A 19,873-nucleotide genomic window follows, 5' to 3' on the forward strand; every position below is an offset into this window, starting at 1 on the left:
TAGGGCAAAACATTTGGAGCTATGTTCTACAACACAGTTTGCTAATCTCTTTATTAGTGAGTTTACATAAAGTTATGTTCTTGCAAGAAACAAAGATTTCAGTTCCCTAGACGGAAACATTTTTTATTCAATCTTTGCAGGATGCGAAAGCTCTGCAAATGTCAAAGTGGCACTCCCTTCCTGTGAATGTAGGGAGCAGAGGCAGGCAAAACTTCAGGCAAATTATACATGTGATCTTATTAATGCCTTATTCATGTACCAAATAAGAGAAGATGGACCAATCACAAAGGAATGGAATACAATCTCTTGAATGCTGAAAGTAAGTGTGAGGGGACTCTAGGTTGAAGCAAAATTAGAGGGTCAAATGTATGCTCAACACAAGATTCAAATTCCATACGGGCATTACTTATCAAATTGTTCAACTTTCCAGGCACTATTCATGAATTGGGATAACACTTTTCAACTGAATGTCCTGTCAAGGCAGAGCAACAGGTTGCAATAGGCTATGCAGGCTTGGGGGGTGGGAGGAAAAGCTGCCCACCTCACTGACAAAGCACTGGGTTTGCTCAGATTTTATTCATTTCCTCACAAGAATGAAATGGCAAATTCCTCCCAAAAACTAATGAAATGACAACAAATTCAATGGTAAGGGTTATATCACCTTTCAGTAGATTTAGTTTACACTGCCAAACAAACGACTATTCAGTGCAATGCACCAAATATAGGAAATTTCTAATGTTCCAAAATAACCCGAAACTAGAGATAGGATAAATGGCTACTATTTAACAGATAGCTGTTCTGGAAACATAAACACAGTAACTTTGAAATGGATTAGGTCTGCTGTCAATTACATTGCCAAGCATATAACGCACCAAACCATAATGCCACGTACCAATTTGCTTTCTCTGTTTATTTGTCTATTCGTCGGCTAAACCCCACAAGCTAATCTTCTTCACGATACCACTGTCTAAGGAAGTCACTACAGTAAGAAACTAAATGGGTGTTTGAAGACTGGGTAGCACAATGGATCAGTACTCTGCCCTTTTACTGTTGGAATCTCATACTGACATGGAAAGTCATATCTCTCTCTCTCTCTCTCTCTGCTCTACTGGTCCCATGCAAAATGAGTTTGGAGCACTCTTAAATCCAGTTCCCAATGGGAGCAAACACATTAAAGTTGCTCATTATAATAATTCAAAGAAGTCACAGGCCCACATGGAAAATGGAAATGTCACACTGTTGTAGTGGGGGCATTTTAAGGTTAGAGTCAGAGCAGTATAGAGGCAGCTTTAACTCCCCATCTAACCTATGCTGTAATTCACCTCAGAACGCTTGATGGAGGGAGGCGTTGAGGGAGTTTTATTGATCCTGATGAATACAAAGCACATCAAGACAATGTAAAGAAAAAGAGCTAGCTATCTGAACATTACAGACAGTAGAAAGCACATTTTTAGAAACAGATTTTTTTGTCACCAATATAAAATGAAAGGGGTACCTTGCTGTCATGGAGTGGCCAAATTTGAAAAACTGCTGAAGTATTAAAACAAGTAGGTAAAGCAGATTTGTCATTCTTTCAAAGCCTTTGCTTACCTCTCAGTTGTTCTCTTCTTCATGATTCCCATTCCTGCACCAAATTCATTTCTTTTTGATATCTGAGATTCCAGGCAGCCCTCCTCTTCATCAGTGTTATACAATTCCCCATCAAAACTTGCGCCCGGAGATGCACGGATGTCACCCTGCATTTTCCTGTGCTCAGACTGCGATTCAGATCGTTCCCCACTTTTAATTTTGAAATGTCCACTGGATTCGGTTACCACACTCCTGGAGGAGGCAGAATCATCGCTGCAACCTCCGTCCGTTGATTCATTGCCCCGGTGCCTTAACTCTCTCATGGGCCTGCTGTTCAGCCCATCGTCCCGGAAGCCTTTTGCAAACGGATTGAAGTCAATCTTCAATTGAGTGATCTTGATGTTCTGATATGCAGTCACAGCCACAAACTCTGTCTGTGGGAAAGTGAAGGTGAGCACGTTCGGGCCATTGAGAGGAATGACATCAGTGAGCTTGTCAGCAGGGATGACATGCAATCGTGGCAGGTACCGGTGCATGGAATGCAGGATGATGTGACCTTCTTGGTCTAGAGTATTGTTGGTAAGTTTCAGTTTGTAAAAGGAGATGGGCTGCCTCATCCAGTAGCTCCCACTGGAAGGTGAATTGGGATGAATGTACACCCTGCCAAGGACGTGCGGTTCCGCTTTACCATTTACCTCCCACCACCGGCCATTCCACTTGTAGCGGTGGTTGTCAACAGGCGCAATATCCATCACCAGGATGTACTTCCGTGAAGAATCCAGCCCAGAGATGCAGAATCTACAGTTTGGGAACATTCGCCGACCGTGTTTCGTTAGGATCATCTCTGTGCCACGCTTGTAAAACTGATTCCACATCTCCTGGTTCTCTAAGGTGACACAGACATTTCCGGAGCGGCACTCAAATGGGTGGCAGACTGTCCCTGGCCTCAATTTGTTTCTTTCCTCCAGGATGCAACCGACACCCCCAAGTTCTTGTTTGGCCACCACCACGCTGCGCTCAGTACCGCCACTGCCAGAGGCCTGTTTGAGAATGACAAAGTATGCAGCGGCAGTGCCCGAGTTTGGTGGGGTGCTGCTCTCCTGCTTTGCATTTACCAATTGTTGTTTCTCCATATTCTTTGGAGGTCAAAACCCATCCAAGAGAGAAAGAGAGAGAGAGAGAAAGAGATATCCAAACCTGTCGTCAAGAGAGGCCCATCTACCACCCTGTAAGATACAAACAAAAACATTTACAACATCAAATAAAATTCCAACAGGATCTCAAGCTCAATCTCTCTGCACCAATGATAGCAGCTTGCAATCCTATGTTTCCAAGCAACTCCAACTGTTAGCTCCAAGTTAACAGGTATCAGTGCCATTCAATGAACCCTGATACTAAAGGGGAGCTTCCTGGCAGGGAAAGAAAATTAATCAACTTCCTATTTTCAGGTGAAAGTTATGGTATCGTAAGTTGCTTGTATGTTCTTTGGTTGGATCCACCTTTCTGATAAATCATATCCAACAGGGTCTCTGACGTATATCCTCTATATCCATACAGCAGGCTCTGTCAAATGTGCAATATCTAATTTTTCCTAGTATATTCCTTGAACCCTGTCAAACAATGCATGACAGAACAGAAGCAAGAAGCCCATTCTAATTTTAAAAAAATCAAGAAGTTGGCCAATGATGAGCATCCACCAGTCTCAGCCCCCGTATCAAAGAGTAACATGGAAAGTTTATTCAGTATCGAAGTGGTCGCCAAGTCCAAGCAACATTGTTGTGCAAATAATTGCATCTGTAAGTCACCTCTCCAATACTATGCTTTTAAATAGGATGCGCTGCTCCCCCAATATCAGAAATAGCATTAATATAAATTATTTTGTGTTTGCAAATTACAGTACAGAATACTTTCTAACCCAGTGCCAAAACCAAGGCTTTCCCTTCATACTTCAGTCCCGAGCAACCACTGAAACAGAACTTACAGCACCCAAACTCAGCCCCATAATGAAACAAACCAAAATTTGTATCTGCACCCCCTGCAACGTAAGCCACTATCTCCAACACCCGATCTCCATGACCGTTAATAAAAGAATATAACAGCACAGCAACTATCAATTTATTTTTTTAACACTCATGGAATAACAGCCACCTGCCTGATTCAATCAATGTTTCACAAAGCGACACAACTTTCTGAAAACTACTGAGCCCTTAATGAAAAAGCAGAACATATAATATTCAGATAAATTAACATTTTCAACAGTAAATAATTTAGTCCCAGTCATGTCAATCCAAATTTCCAAACATCACTAAAAAGTTCTTCTAGCCATTTTCCAACCATGTTATTTGAAATATTAACTTACACACAAATACACAACACAAAATTATTTTAGCACATATACATCAGGAGAAAAAAATTACAATTAGTAATCTTGGTGTGTGAACAATACATGAACCAATAAAGTGCAAGATGACTGCCACTGCTAGCTGCTACAGCCGCAATGGTATAACATAAACAACATCCCAAGATTGTCAGGTTCCCAGTGCAATTATACTTAGCTCTGTTTCTCTCTCCACAGATGCTGCCTGGCCTGCTGAGCATTTCTAGCATTTTCTGTTTATATTTCAGGTTTCCAGCATCTGCAGTATTTTGCAATTATGAACTGCGTCAGCTTCATACCTAGCGCTCTAACTATATATACTATCCCCTCAACTAGATTCCAGATGATAATAATAATAGATGCTCAGGAATGAATTAACTATCCAAGCCCCTCAATTAGATTCTAGTAACTTTCTCCCAAATATCCATTATTGTACACATATATAGACCATCTGAATTTCTCAATTAGATTCCACCCTAGATGTATTTTATTCTGTACATTAGAAATGAAATTGGGGAAAAATTATCATTTTTGAAATATTTTGCTAGTTATTTGGTACAAACTGCAATTAAACAAATTCGCATACGGGTCACTTCCAAGGAACTGATGAAATAGAAGTCCAATTTTGGCCTCTTGCGCATTCCTGACTTCCTTAACTCCACCATTGGTGGCCGTACCTCGGGTACCTAGGCCCTAAGCTCTGGAATTCCCTCCCTAAACCTCTCCGCCCCTCTCTCTCCTCCGTTGAGTCGCTCCTTAAAAACTAACTCTTTGACCAAGCTTTTGGTCACCTGTCCGAATATCTCCTTCTTTGGCTCTGTGAATTTTTGTTTGATAATGCTCCTGTGAAGTGCCTTGGGATGTTTTACCACATTAAAGGCGCTATATAAATGCAAGTTGTTGTTGTTGTTGAACAATGGTCAGTTTTTGTATATGCTGTGATTATACATATTTTGACATTTTTTGGTCAACAATGACTAGCGCTTACCCACAGAACATAAAACACAGGTAATGATAATAAGCTAACTCAGACTCTCTTCGCTGCATAATCTCTTTATTCCATGAATGTCCATTTTGCAAAATGTTAAACATTGTGTAAACACTTGGAATTGATTGAGAAAAGCAATTTTGTGATGTGATAAAAGGGTCAGTTCCTGTGACAAAAAAACGTTCATCTCAAAATATTTGTATGATGTAATTAAAAATTACATATTTAACAGGTAAACTGGAAAAGACAAAATCTAAAATTCCTGTTTTGCTATTGGCAGGTGGTTGTTGGTTTTGTTCTGGCTCCTCCAAACGCTGAATATTTTTGTACCTTCTAAACAAGCCCATGCCTCAGCCAAGTCCCGTGTATATTATACAATCACTGAAAGTACTTTTCAGATCTCCAAACTGCAAATCAATACTAATAGTCCAGCTTGCATCCAAATTGTGTAACTACCTACTTACATGCACGAGATTGTCCTCGGCCCAAAGTCGATGGACCCTAACTCTGCTTACCAGAGTTCGATTAATTTGCTCGAACCAGAGGAGCAGTTTAGGGGCACAGGCAACGCGTGGAGGGGGCACTGCCTGCCTCCTGCCTCCTCCCTCTCTCTCTCTCCCCCACCCACCCACCCCAGGAGGGGGGCTGAGCGACCGAGGACCGAAATCGGCAGACAGCGTGGTCCGCTCGATTTATCCTGTCTGGCGCAGGAGGGTTTGGGTCTGCCAGTCCCTGCCGCGCCCCAGACCCCCGTGGATCAGGGTTGCCGCGGGGGGAAGGGGGTGGGCGGGCCTGCGCGGGTCCCGGGCCGGGACACATTACTCGCCGTGTCGGGAGCCGCGCCGTTTCCTCCTGACCACGTGAACGGGGAGCCGTTGCCGCCCCAGGCCGCTCTAATCGAGCTCCCCGATCCCGATTTGGCGCCTTCCTCGATCAGCACGGTCCCGGACTCGGAGCTTTCACCAACCCCCAACCACCCACCCGGATCTTAGGGCCACGATAACCCGTCCCTCCTTCCCGCCCCCACAGGTCCGATCAAGGGGCAGAGAAGGCGGCACGCAGCGCGACCGAGCGGCCCCTGACTTGGAAACATTGTCCCCGCTCCGATACAAAGTGACAGAGCGGCACAGCACGGAGCTGGAGCCCCGGGCCCCCGATACACTGACCCTGACCCTGCCCGATCGCAGGGGAGCCGGGACACCCTCCAGCCCTAGAATGGGTCACTCGAGGAGTCCCACCCCGATCGTGACTCCTCTCCGGGCGGGAGAGGGAGACAGTGACCATCCGACCGATTCGGGAATGCCCCTTCCCCTTTCTTACCCCCACCCCCCCCACTCCGGGATGGCACCGATTCCCTCCCCCTGCCCTCACATCACTCCCCAGGCTCTACTTTCACTCTGATCCCAACTCAAAGTTTGGTGGTGGTGGTGGTGGGGGGGGGAGGAAGAGGAGGAAAACAGGTGGAAAGATACCAAAACGGGGCTTCACCCACCGAGAAACCGTGAGACAAACCCGCCCCCAACACGAAAACAAACCCGCGAGCAACAGCGCCAATACCCGCCGCCTCCCCGGGGAGGGATGGGGCCAAGAGATGCCAGGGCGATGCACTCAAGGGTGGATTTAAAAGGGATTTGCATCCGTGTTTATCTGGGTTGGGAATGGGCTGACCCCAGGACTGCCGTGTTTATCCGAGCCTGGTGTGGGTGTTTCCACACGTGCCGAGACGAAAAACTGCTGCCGTTCCGACCATTCCCAGAGCCGTGCCATTACATCCCGGGCTTCACACGTCGAACCCACATTCCCTCCTCCCGCCCGTGCACTTTGCTCCCTTTTCAACAGCGCTCTATTCCCAGACACCGGCTCCCGTTCTTTCCCATTCAAGCCGCAGGCCTGGACTCCCCGTCTCGATTTACAACCGCACACGATGCTAAAACAAATTTGCAGGGGTTGCAAACCACGGATTGCAAACTCCCGCCTTGCCTTAATAAACAGACACTGCATCATTGCACGAGTTATAAATAAAACAGTAAGCAGTGATGTGCATTGTTCAGTGCTTTTCTATTTTTTTTAAAAAAAAAGTGAAATAAAAATGAGCGATCAGCCTCCTCCTGCGATGATCACACCAAACGCTGAGCATGTTCTGCACACGCTCTGTGCCATTTAAACGTTGGGAGGTGAAATCACGGTTTAAAAATGAGATTTCTTACCCTCTCGCGTGAAAAGCAGACGCTGCTCCAGTCCGTTTCGTGTAAACCCACGTCCATCAACGAGACCCGTTAACCCCAGGAGCGGTCGTTGGCAATCTCCAAATAATAATAAAAAAAAAACACAACCCTCCACCGATGGCTGCAAGTCTCACCCTCCTCCTCTTAACCAAGGAGCCTTGATGCTTACCCGGAAAATGTTTGCACCCCACTACTTTGCATTAGTATGCATTTAGGGCCAACTTGGTACCCGACGTCCCCCCCACCCCGGTCCAGAGTGGCCCTCTCCTTGGAATATCCGACTCCTTCCAAAAGGGGGCAGGGTTTCTTGCACGCGCCCCTCGGTTCCCAGAATTTCGCAGACTGGAGAAGGGCGGGTTATCTCTAGGTGCTAATTTCCGCAGCTCGCTGACTCCTCCCCGATTGCAATCTCCTCCGCCAATTGCCCCTTTCTGCACGCCGGCCCTCTTATCTCTTTCATCGCTTTCCCCCCCCCCTCCCCACTCCCACTACTTATGTGCTCCGTCGGCCTCTCCCTGGGCGCAGTTCTACCCGGATCCCGCTCTCTTCCCCCTCCTCCACCACACCTTTCGCTATCACGTGCTCCCTCCCTTGTTTTTTTGTTGTTGTTGTTGTTGTGTGGCCCCCGCTGCCGCGAAACACGACGGTGGCCGCCCGTCGACCGTTGCACCCCGGGAAGGTGGAGGAGTACGGGAGGAGGACCTGCTGCTGGGCGGTTAGCGGCGCCCTCGGCGCGCGTGTGAAAACCAGGGCCTGCCCGTGCGCGCGCGTGCCCAGCCCCCTCACCTGACCTCCCTCACACGCCACACACGGGGGAAGGGGGAAATTAAGACCCCCAAAATAATAAAAAAAAAACGTTGCACCCCGCGGGAAACCCCAAATCTACAATATCGTTTCAGTCAAACCCACAGGGTTTTTATAAATTTATCTCGGTTACACGACCCAGGTGCCTGCTTCTTCCGCTCCAACCATTCTGCGTGTGACCTAACGGCTCAAAACATGCGTGCGCACTGACGCTTTCTGCACCACCGAGCATGCGCCGTGCGCCAGTCTCCCGACTTGCACTTGCGCCGAGGCTCCAACTCCGAAAGCCGCCGAGTCGGAATTCCGCCCCCACCACGCTTGCGCGGCGGGCAACGATCCACTCCACCTTCATGGGTAGACGCATGCGCGAAGGCGGATGGTTTTTGAGGGGGGGAGGAGGAGCGAGGGGCGCTACTGCGCATATTCCGCTCCTGGAAGGTCTCGATTGACAGAGGAAGGGAAAGTAGCAATCCTGGAGCGCGAGATCCCGTCGCGGGAACTTAATGCAAACAAAAAAGCGCGGAGGCTAAAGCCGCTGATGGTGTGCATGGAGCCCGATTTGGGGAGAATGCAAGTGGCTTCACTTGTTTCCACCACCTCCCCCCTCCTCCCCTTTCCTCCTCCTCCAAAAGACATACGGAGTGGGGGGATCGCTCACCGGAGGGGGGGTTAGCGGACAGAGCGGGAAGCACGCCCTGCCTCCGCTCTCACACTTCAGCGTTAACGAAATTGCGAGTCACAATGTATCCAGCGCTTCACAGTGCTTGCACAGGCAGGGCGGTCAGACTCCACCCAGATCATTGAAGCCGCCGTTTTAGCATTAACAGAATTTTTAATGTATGTATAAATCTTTTCTAACGGTATTCTTCCATTTTTAAATAATAAACTTTAATCATTTTTGCAAATCATTTTCATTGGCTGTAAAGCGCGTTGTTTGGGGTGGGGGTGGGGGGGGTCTGGAGCTGTGAAAGGCGTCTAAGAAATGCTTTCTGAGATGCCCGTGTATAGTGAGCTAATTGATGGTGACCTTGACCCTGTAGCATACCTTGTTTACCGAAAGTTCTTTATTCTTTAGTGAGGCTATCTCCGTGCATCAACTGCACGTTACGTTCTGACAGGCCATGTCTTTTGTAACACCAGTAGCAGAAAAAGGAACAGAGGTACAATGAAACTGGTCCGATCAGCTCCATGGTATATAATTTGTTAAATAATATGCAAAAGGAAGTACCGGGCTATAACATCCTATAATCATGGTTATCAAATACTCAACCTTCACTCTATTTTAGGATGCCATCCAAACTCCCAGACTACATTCTGGCGTGTAAATCTGTCCTGATGAACCGTTATTCTACATAACTCACCCCCAGGTATCCATTATTCTATATAATCCCTATATATCACAAACATACAATGATACATCATTTGAATTATTGACTAAGTTCCACCTTTGTAATTCCTTATATTCTGTATAAAAATGTTTGATTAGATTCTACCCTATAGGTCACTCTAAGGTATCCATTATTCTATACATAAAGCTTCCAAACTCCTGGAATCAGCCTGCAACTCCAGTGCTCTGCATATAAATCATCCAAACCCCTAGTTTGAGTTCCAACCTGTAACTCACTCCAGATTATATAATGCATAATCTAAAGTGCATGACAGACTGGAAACTAACTCCAGGTACTTTGGGGGTTTACATGCAGATTTTAAAAATTTACAACAGCAACTTGCATTTAGATAGCACCTTTAATATAATAAAACGTCCTAAGGAGCTTCACAAGAGGAGATATTAGGAAAGGTGTCCAAAAGCTTGGTCAAAGAGGTAGGTTTCAAGGATAGTCTTAAAGGAGAGAGCCATAGGGAAGGAATTCCAGAACTAAGGGCCAAGGCAGCTGAAAACACTGCTACCAATGGTGGAACAATGAAAATCAGGGATGCGCAAAAGGCAAGAATTGGAGGAATGCAGAGATCTCGGAGTGTTGTAGGGCTGGAGGAGGTTACAGAGATAGGAAGGGGTGAGGCCATGGAGGGATTTGAAAACAAGGATGAAAATTTAAAAATCGAGCCGTTCCCGGACCGGGAGCCAATGTAGGTCAACGAGCACAGGATTTGGTGCGAGTTAGGATACGAGCAGCAGAGTTTTGGATGAGCTCATTTTACGGAGGGGGCAAGGTCGGAGGCTGGCCAGGAGAGCTTTGGAATAGACGAGCCTAGAGGCAACAAAGGCATGGATAAGGGTTTCAGCAGATGTGCTGAAGCAGTGACGGAGACGGGCGATGTTAAGGAGGTGGAAGTAGGCGGTCTTGGTGATGGATAAATTTATTTATAATAATGTGCAAAAATTACTTTAATTTTTTTTATTCGTTCACGGGATGTGGGTGTCGCTGGCGAGGCCAGCATTTATTGCCCATCCCTAATTGCCCTCGAGAAGGTGGTGGTGAGCCGCCTTCTTGAACCGCTGCAGTCCGTGTGGTGACGGTTCTCCCACAGTGCTGTTAGGAAGGGAGTTCCAGGATTTTGACCCAGCGACAATGAAGGAATTTTCTTTGTCATGCCCAGTTGACCAGAAACTGATCCGGACTAGCCACCTAAATTCCATGGCTACTAGAGCCAGGTCAGAGGCTGGGTATCCTATGACGAGTGACTCACCACCATCTACAAGGCACAAGTCAGGAGTGTGATGGAATACTCTCCACTTGCCTGGATGGGGGTAGCTTCAACTACACTCAAGAAGCTCAATACTATCCTGGACAAAACAATCTGCTTGATCAGCACTCTATTCACTGACTTAAACATCCACTACCTTCACCACCGGTGCATCATGGTTGCAGTGTGTACTATCTACAGGATGCATTGCAGCACCTCGCCAAGGCTTCTTTGGCAGCACCTCCCAAACCCGCGACCTCCACCACCTAGAAGGACAAGGACAGCAGGTTCTTGGGAACACCATCACCTCCAAGTTCCCCTTAAGTCACACACCAACCTTATTTGGGCATATATCGCTGTTCCTTCATCGTCGCTGGGTCAAAATCCTGGAACTTCCTACCCAACAGCAGTGTGGGAGAACCTTCACCACACGGACTGCGGCAGTTCAAGAAGGCGGCTCACCACCACCTTCTCAAGGGCAACTAGGGATGGGTAATAAATGCTGGCCTTACCAGTGATGTTCATATCCAATGAATGTTTAAAAAAGGTTCCTGATGTCACAATTTAGTAACACTTTTGATACATTTGGTAATGCCTAATGTGTTACAGTAATGACTGATTCTATTTTAACAGGTAACTCCACAATTCCTCCTAATTGCTTCTTCCACCATTGGTAGCAATATGGCACTAGTCTTTTAATTGTTTCTCCCAACTCCATTCATTTTCTTTTCCCCAGTTAAGTTTACTTTTACATTTGAAATGCTGCTGACGTTTTAGAAGTAAACCCCCCCCCCCCCCATTCTCAAAACAAATAATTAACTAATCTAGGCCCCAAGCTCTGGAATTCCCTCCCTAAACCCATATCATTTTCAACATGGTGGCACAATTAATATGTTTTCAGAATTCCTCCATCACAGATCCTGCTGTCTATCTTCTTTAACCTTCGTGTTGTGTTACCAGTGACTCGGTTGGTAGCGCTCTCACCTAGAGGTTGTGGGTTCAAGTCCCACTCCAGAGACTTCAGCATGGAATCCAGGTTGACTTTCCCAGTGCTGCACTGCGGAGGTCTTTTAGATTACTCATTAAACCAAGGCTTCCCTCTCAGATTGATGTAAAATATCCCAGGGCAATATTTTGAAGAAGGGCAGAGGAGCTCTCCCTGGTGTCCGGCCAACATTTATCAACCAACGTCACTAAAACAAATTATCTGGTCATTATTACATTGCTGTTTGTGGGATCTTGCTGTGTGCAAATTGGCTGCGGCATTTCCTACATTACAACAGTGACTACACTTCAAAAAGTACTTAATTGGCTGTAAAGTGCTTTGGGACGTCCTGAGGTTGTGAAAGGCGCTATAGAAACACAAGTCTTTCTTTCCTTAACTACAACCAGGGCCGATTAAGGAGATCTACTCATGGAGGCAGAGGGGATGGCCGAGGTACTAAATGAGTACTTTGCATCTGTCTTTACCAAGGAAGAAGATGCTGCCAGAGTCTCAGTAAATGAAGATATAGTTGAGGTACTGGATGGGCTAAAAATTGATAAAGAAGAGGTACTTGAAAGGCTAGCTGTAATTAAAATAGATAAGTCACCCGGTCCGGATGGGATGCATCCTAGGTTGCTGAGGGAAGTAAGGGTGGAAATTGCGGAGGTACTGGCTATAATCTTCCAAACATCCATAGATGGTGCCAGAGGACTGGAGAATTGCAAATGTTACACCCTTGGTCAAAAAATGGTGTAAGGATAAACCCAGCAACTATAGGTCAGTCAGTTTAACCTCAGTGGTGGGGAAACTTTTAGAAACGATAATCCGGGACAGAATTAACAGTCACTTGGACGAGTCTGGATTGATAAGGGAAAGCCAGCATGGATTTGTTAAAGGCAAATTGTGTTTAATTAACCTGATAGAGTTTTTTGATGAGGTAACAGAGAGGGTAGATGAGGGCAATGCAGTTGATGTGGTGTATATGGACTTTCAAAAGGCATTTGATAAGGTGCCGCACGGTAGGATTATCATTAAGATTACGGCCCATGGAATAAAGGGGGCAATAGCAACATGGATACAGAATTGGCTACGGGACAGGAAACAGAGAGTAGTGGTGAACGGTTGTTTTTCATACTGGAGGGAAGTGTATAGTGGTGTTCCCCAGGGGTCGTGCTGGGACCACTGCTTTTCTTGATATATATTAATGATTTGGACTTGGGTGCAGAGGGCACAATTTCAAAGTTTGCAGAAGGTACAAAGCTTGGAGGGGTAGTGAACAGTGAGCAGGATAGTGATTGACTTTAAGAGGATATAGACAGGTTGGTGGCATGGGCGGACACCTGGCAGATGAAATTTAACGCAGAAAAATGCGAAGTGATACAGTTCGGTAGGAAGAATGAGGCGAGCCATATAAACTAGAGGGCACAACTCTAAAAGGGGCACAGGAACAGAGAGATCTGGGGATATATGTGCACAAATCGTTGAAGGTAGCAGGGCAGGTTGAGAGAGCGGTTAAAAAAGCATACAAGATCCTGGGCTTTATAAATAGAGGCATAGACTATAAAAGTATGGAAGTCATGATGAACCTTTATAAAACACTGGTTCGGTCACAACTGGAGTATTGTGTCCAGTTCTGGGCTCCGCACTTTAGGAAAGATGTGAAGGCCTTAGAGAGGGTGCAGAAGAGATTTACTAGAATGATTCCTGGGATGAGGGACTTTAGTTACATGGATAGACTGGAGATGCTGGGGTTGTTCTCCTTGGAATAGAGACGGTTGCGAGGAGATTTGATAGAGGTATTCAAAATCATGAAGGATCTAGACAGAGTAGATAGAGAGAAACTTTTCCCATTGGAGGAAGGGTCAAGAACCAGAGGACATAGATTTCAGGTGAGTGTCAAAAGAACCAAAGGTGACATGAGGAAAAACTTTTTTACACAGCGAGTGGTTAGGATCTGGTATGCATTGCCCGATGGGGTGGTAGAGGCAGTTTCAATCACGGCCTTCAAAGGGGAACTGGATAAGTACTTGAAAGGAAGAAACTTGCAAGGCTACGGGGAAAGGGCGGAGGAGTGGGTCTAGCTGGATTGCTCTTGCATTAGAGTCTGCACAGACTCGATGGGCCGAATGGCCTCCTTCCATGCTGTAACCTTTCTATGATTCTAACCTGAACACAAAGGGTGAATGACTATTATTTAAAACTTTTTTTGAAAAAGAAACCCCAGCCATTTTCAAAATCCTATCACAGCTAATTCCATCCATCATTCCTGCATCAAAACCCACCAGGCACTACATAAAACTCTGCCCATCAATTTACTTCACCAATCTTTACATGACAGAACAGCAATTACACTTCAGGAAGCAATATCACCTTATGGACCCCAAGATTCACACAAAGTAAATGACAAAAGCCATACACCACAATAACCTCATGCCAACACCATGACCCTTACCATGACCCTTACCAGTACCCCCCCCCCAACCCCGCACTGTGAGCAACATAAGAGGAGATTTACTCGTAAGTAATCTATTGATATAAAAATCTTATATCAGCACACACTGAATAGGATATGGTGGTGTAGTAGTTATGTTACCGGACAAGTAATCCAGAGATCAAGTAGTTCAAATCCCACCATGGCAGTTTGAGAATTTGAATTCAGGCTTAAAAAACCTAGAAATAAAAAGCTGGTATCAGTAAAAGTGACCATGAAGCTGTTGGATTATTGTGAAAACCCAACTGGTTCACTAATGTCCTTTAGCAAAGGAAACCTGCCATCCTTACCTGGTCTGGCCTGTATGTGACTCCAGTCCCATGCCAATGTAGTTGACTCTTAAGTGGCCTAGCAAGTCACTCAGTTGTATCAAAACTGCAGTGGTTCAAGAAGGTTCACTCCTACCTTCTCAGGGCAACTAAGGGTGGGCACTAAATGCCAGCCTTGCCAGCTCACATCCTATGAATGAATTAAAAAAAACTTCGTGTCTTCCTATTGCCATGTTTTTGTCACACTTTAACTTTGCGTTAAAAAGTTAACACCTGTTAACTTTTTCCTATTATAAATTTCCAGTCCACATTTAGAATGGGTTTTGCCTGAGTACACTGGTTATGGTTATCCCACAATTTGTGGCTGCAGAGAAAGTTGCTCAGCCTGGAAATCATCTTGGTTCTTCTGAAACTGATTTTTCCAGGTGGGAATATTTGCTTGAAAATTTTAAATTTGTTATTTGCTGTTTATATTTTTTAATATTTTGTTTCATGCCTTGTGAATTCAAGATTTATTTGGTGTATGTTGAGAACAAGTTGGTTCCCCTCTCCCTGCAGTTCTAGCACTGTGTTTGCTATGCCATAGCTGCCAGTCAGCCACTACTCCCTGGGTCAGCTGCTAGCCTGCTTTTGGGCAGTATTGCTGGAGCTGATGGCTCCTCAGCTCTGTCCCCACTGTCTGTGCACAACTATCCTTGGCTTTATGTCCCATCCTTTCCCAACAGCGATTTCATCTTGCAAATGCCCACTCTTCAGCTCGTTCATCTGTTGGAGAGTCGGTGATAGGCAGGAAAGCAGGGCTTGGAGGGAAGACCTTTTTTTAAATCTGGCTACTTGAGGAAGGGGTTGCTGGGAGGAGCCCTATCTACCAGAGGCCTTTCCATGTTTTCCTCTTCCCCCTTCTACCCTCCCTTTCCCATCCTCACCCTCTCCTTTTTCTGTCAGCTGTGGCTCAGTTGGTAGCACTCTTGGCTGAGTCAGAAGATTGTGGGTTCAAGTCCCCCTCTAGGAACTTGAGCACAAAATCCTGGATGACATTCCAGTGCGGTACTGAGGGAGTGCTGCACTGTCAAAGGTGCTGTCTCTTGGATGCAACATTAAACCAGGTCTGCCCTATCAGATGGATGTAAAAGATCCCATGACACTATCTCAAAGAACAACAGGTGAATTCTCCCCAGTGTCCTGGCCAATATTTATCCCTCAACCAACATCACTAAAAACATAATCCAGTCATTGCTGTTTGTGGGACCTTGCTGTGCGCAAATTGGCTACATTACAATAGTGACTCCACTTCAAAAGTACTTCATTGGCTGTGAAGCGATTTGGGATGTCCTGAGGTCATGAAAGGTGCTTTAGAAATAGAAGTCTTTTTTCCCTCTCCTTCTTCCTATGTCCACATTTATAATGGAAACTGCCCATGTTAACTTGTCATTCTGTAATTACACCTTTCCCCCGTCAAGGCACTGTGGTGCCACTAGTTGCAGAAGGGTGACTATTACTGCAGATAGGCAGTTTAGGTAGGCAGTTTGCATTATAAATGTGGACATAGGAATTTATAATGGCAATACAAGAATACAGATAGAATGCTTAATTGATGGTCTAATTATCACCTGCTCTCTCATCCTGCTTCACCTGGAGGCTACCTGGTTGGCTTTGATTTCCTGTGTGAAACACCCTTGGAGATCGAGCAATAGTCTGGTGGATATATGTTCCAATTCAAAGTATCACACTTATAATCCAGGGATCTAGGAGTGAGGGAAATCTGAGGAAGGGGTTCCTGGAATCCACCAGGACAGAGGAGAGGGTTTCAAGGCAACGGCAGAGTCTAAAAGTATGGAAGGCTGTAGGATTTGGCAATACTGGGGGAAGCACAGTTTAGCAGCCTAATGGGGAGAAAACTTGGACCTCTAATCCCTGATTTTCCATCCATTAAAATTAATTAGAAAATTACAGACTGGGCATACACAATTTCAAAGTTTGTGCTACTGATGTGTGCCAGGAGTGGAAAATCTATCCTTCATGGCATCATTGGTGAGTTTGCCAATTTATATGCTCTTTAAAGAATATAAATTTCATAAACAAATAAAAGTTACCTCATGAAACACTTAAAAGTTCATTACAGTTTCTAAGCTTTTAATATTTAAAAAATCCTTAAGCTTTCAGAAAACAATTCTTTTTCAGAAATAAACAGTTGAATGGGCAAAAAAAATCCATTCTTAATAAAAAAAAATCTTTGTTTTATTTCCAAACTATCAACAAAAAGCCCATGATATCAGATGTTACTGTTCACATGTACTGTCTCTCAGGTGTTGTTTATGAGATCATAATAGAAAAACAAAAATATTAATAAATGTCTTCACTCTCCTGAAATAAAGCTTTGCAAGATCAGTTTTAATTTTGTTTGAAAGTATTTTGGTAAAAGCAACGAAACGTTTACCCTCACAAGATGAGGGGACATCAATTCTTGTAGGAAATTCTGCAAACAGCACTTATACTGAATGCACAAATGTCGTTAACAGCTCGCTCCAGCTGCGGTGAGGTACAAATATCCAGTCAAACCCCAGGCTTTGGGAGAGGCTGAGGCCTTTAAGCAAAATCTTTAACGAAGGTATTAAAAGACACAGAAGACAATTCAGTGGATAAATTTAATCATGTAATTTTATAATTTTAAAAAAATATTGTTTATAACCATTGAAGTTTCATTTTGTAAGAAAAAAATCATGGACAATATTTTGTCATAAAGGATTTTAAGTGGTTTGATTGGTTCATTAACAAACCCTCATGGCAAAATGTTTGCATGTTTAGATAGGATATTCCCATTATAAAAGTTTACGTAATGATTTTCAATGTTAAATGTTGATGTTAAAAAGGTGCTTCAAAATTGTGACGTTAGGTTTGCAGACAAGAAGCGTGCCATACGCAAGATTTCTATTACAATGCTATCAGCCACCATCTTGTTTTACCAATAGCTCCACATTTTATAATTAGATTTTTTTTTAAATACTTTATGTGTCAATGGCAGATAGAGTCTCTTGCGATCCACAACCTGTGTTCTGTTCATTGCCATATGTCCTAGCATGCCACGTTTAGCAATCAATCTCACTTTGTTGTATGTTGCTCCCTAGACCTGCACATTTTTCTGCCACTTCTGAAAGAGGGAAAAAAAAACATGCCATTAGATTAAAACTTATTTGGTCAAATTTAGTTACAAGTGAAATAACATAAGAAACAAAAAAGACATAGCAAGATAGTAAAATTACAATAATCAAACTTACATAATGGATAAACTGTTACAAGACAACAACAATTTGCATTTATGTAGCACCTTTATCGCAGTAAAACATCCCAAGCCGCTACACAGCAGGATTATCAAACAAAATTTGACACCAAGCCACATAAAGAGGTATCAGGACAGGTGATTAAAAGCTTCATCAAAGTAGTAAGTTTTAAGGAGCGTCTTAATGGAGGAGAGAGGTAGAGAGAAGTGAAGAGATTTAAGAACTAAATTCCAGAGCTTAGGGCCAAGGCAGCTGAAGGCACAGCCGCCAATGATGGAGCGAAGAAAATCGGAGATGCACAAGAGGCGAGAATTGGAGGAGTGCAGAGATGTCAACAGCTTGTAGGGCTGGAGGAGGTTACAGAGATAGGGAGGGCTGAAGCCATGGAGAGATTTGGAAAACAAGGATGAGAATTTTAAAATCGAGGCGTTGCCGAATCAGGAGCTAATGTAAGTCAGCGAGCACAGGGATGATGGGTGGACAGGACTTGGTGCGAGTTAGGATACGGGCAATGGTGTTTTGGATGAGCTCAAGTTTACGGAGGATGCAAAGAACCAGGAGAGCATTGGAATAGTCAAGTCTAGAGGTAACAAAGTCATGGATGAGGGTTTCAGCAGCAGATGAGCTGAGGCAGGGGCGGAGACGGGCGATGTTACAGAGATAGAAGTAGGCGGTCTTAGTGATGGAGCGGATATGGTGTTGGAAGCTCAGCTCACTGTCAAATAGGATACCAAGGATGCGAATAGTCTGGTTCAGCTTCAGACAGTGGCCAGGGAGAGGGATGGAGTCGATGGCTAGGGACCGGAGTTTGTGGCAAGGACCGAAGACAATGGCTTCAGTCTGTAGGGGCAGCATGTAGATGAGAAATAGGAGGGGCCAAGGATAGATCCTAGTGGGACTCTAGAGGTAATGCTGCGGGAGCCGGAAGAGAAGCCATTGCAGGTGATTCTCTGGCTACGACTGAATAGATAGGAATGGAACCAGGTGAGGGCAGTCCCATCCAGCTGGACAACGGAGGAGAGGCGTTGGAGGAGGATGGTATTGGCAGCCATGGCAAAGGATACAGACAGGTCGTGAAGGTTGAGGAAGGTTTACCATGGTCACGGTCACAGTCACATAGGATGTCATTTGTGACTTTGATAAGGGCCATTTCAGTGCTATGGCAGGGGCGGAGACCAGAATGGAGGGGTTCAAACATGGGAGTTACGGGAAAGCTGGGCACAGATTTGGGAGGAGACTACATGTTCAAGGACTTTGGAGAGGAAAGGGAGGTTGGAGCTGGGGTGGTAGTTTGCAAGGACAGAGGGGTCAAGAGTGGGTTTATTGAGGAGGGGGGGTGAAGACGGCAGATTTGAACGGGAGGGGGACAGTACCTGAGGAGAGGGAACCGTTAACAATATCTGCTAACAAGGGGGCCAGGAAGGGAAGTTGGGTGGTGAGCAGTTTGGTGGGAATAGGGTCCAGGAAGCAGGTGGTGGGTCTCATGGATAAGATGAGCTCGGAATGGGCATGAGGAGAAATAGGGGAGAAACTACAGAAAGATGCGAATTCAAGGCTAGGACAGGGGTGGACCGTAGGTGAAGTTTGGGTTGGTGGGCTAGGGGAAGGGAGGGAGGGAAGCGGCAGAGGCAGCTGAACGGATGGTCTCAATCTTAGTGACAAAGAAGTCCATGAGCTCCTCACACGTTGTTGGAGGTGAGGGTGGAGGGGGCAGGGGAGAGAGGTTTAAGAAGATGATTTGTCGTGGAGAAGAGAAGCAGGGGGTTATCCTTGCATTCCAGGATGATCCTGGAATAGTGAGCAGTTTTGACAGAGGATAGCAAAACCCGATAGTGCTTTAAGGAAAGAACTTGCATTCATATAGTGCCTTTTATGTTCTCAAGATGTCCCAAAGCTTTTAACAACCAATGGATTACCCTTGAAGTGCAGTCACTGTTGTTATGTTGGCAAACATGTTACCCAATCTGCGCACAGCAAGGTCCCACAAACAGCAAATCGATGAATGATCAGGTAGTCTGTTTTTGGTGATGCTGTTTGAGGGACTTTGGGAGAATTCCCTGGTCTTCTTTACATAGTGTTCTGGGATCATTGAGCGGTTAGACAGGGTCTCCGCTTAACATTTGAAAGACGGCACATCCAACAATGCATCACTACCTCAGTACTGCACTGACCTCATATCCAGAGTGAGGCTTGAACCACAACATTCTGACTTGGAGAGGGGTGCTACCAACTCAGCCAAGC

General features: G+C 45.2%; 1 protein-coding gene and 1 long non-coding RNA gene across 6 annotated transcripts in view; both read right to left on the reverse strand.

The window, feature by feature from the left end:
- Positions 1 to 7,573, reverse strand: part of mgaa (MAX dimerization protein MGA a) — an 83,474-nt gene extending 75,901 nt beyond the window's left edge. For 3 of the 4 annotated variants that reach the window (XM_067991224.1, XM_067991223.1, XM_067991221.1), the window contains exons 1-2: positions 7,142 to 7,573; positions 1,591 to 2,795 (exon numbers count right to left, since the gene is read on the reverse strand). In XM_067991224.1, the coding sequence (XP_067847325.1) occupies positions 1,591 to 2,702 (1,112 nt within the window). In that variant the 5' untranslated portion in view covers positions 2,703 to 2,795; positions 7,142 to 7,573. Of the gene's footprint in view, positions 1 to 1,590; positions 2,796 to 5,398; positions 5,537 to 7,141 lie in introns of those variants that run through there. The other variant, XM_067991222.1, reaches the window with a different exon arrangement.
- Positions 7,574 to 16,561: 8,988 nt separating this feature from the next.
- The window catches only part of LOC137326286 (uncharacterized), a 28,747-nt gene continuing 25,435 nt past the window's right edge, over positions 16,562 to 19,873 (reverse strand). For both annotated transcript variants that reach the window (XR_010964162.1, XR_010964163.1), the window contains exon 4: positions 16,562 to 17,502. This is a non-coding gene — a long non-coding RNA (uncharacterized lncRNA). The remainder of the gene's footprint in view (positions 17,503 to 19,873) is intronic.

This window comes from Heptranchias perlo, chromosome 10 (assembly GCF_035084215.1).
Source record: "Heptranchias perlo isolate sHepPer1 chromosome 10, sHepPer1.hap1, whole genome shotgun sequence".
NCBI classification, from domain to species: Eukaryota; Metazoa; Chordata; class Chondrichthyes; order Hexanchiformes; family Hexanchidae; genus Heptranchias; species Heptranchias perlo.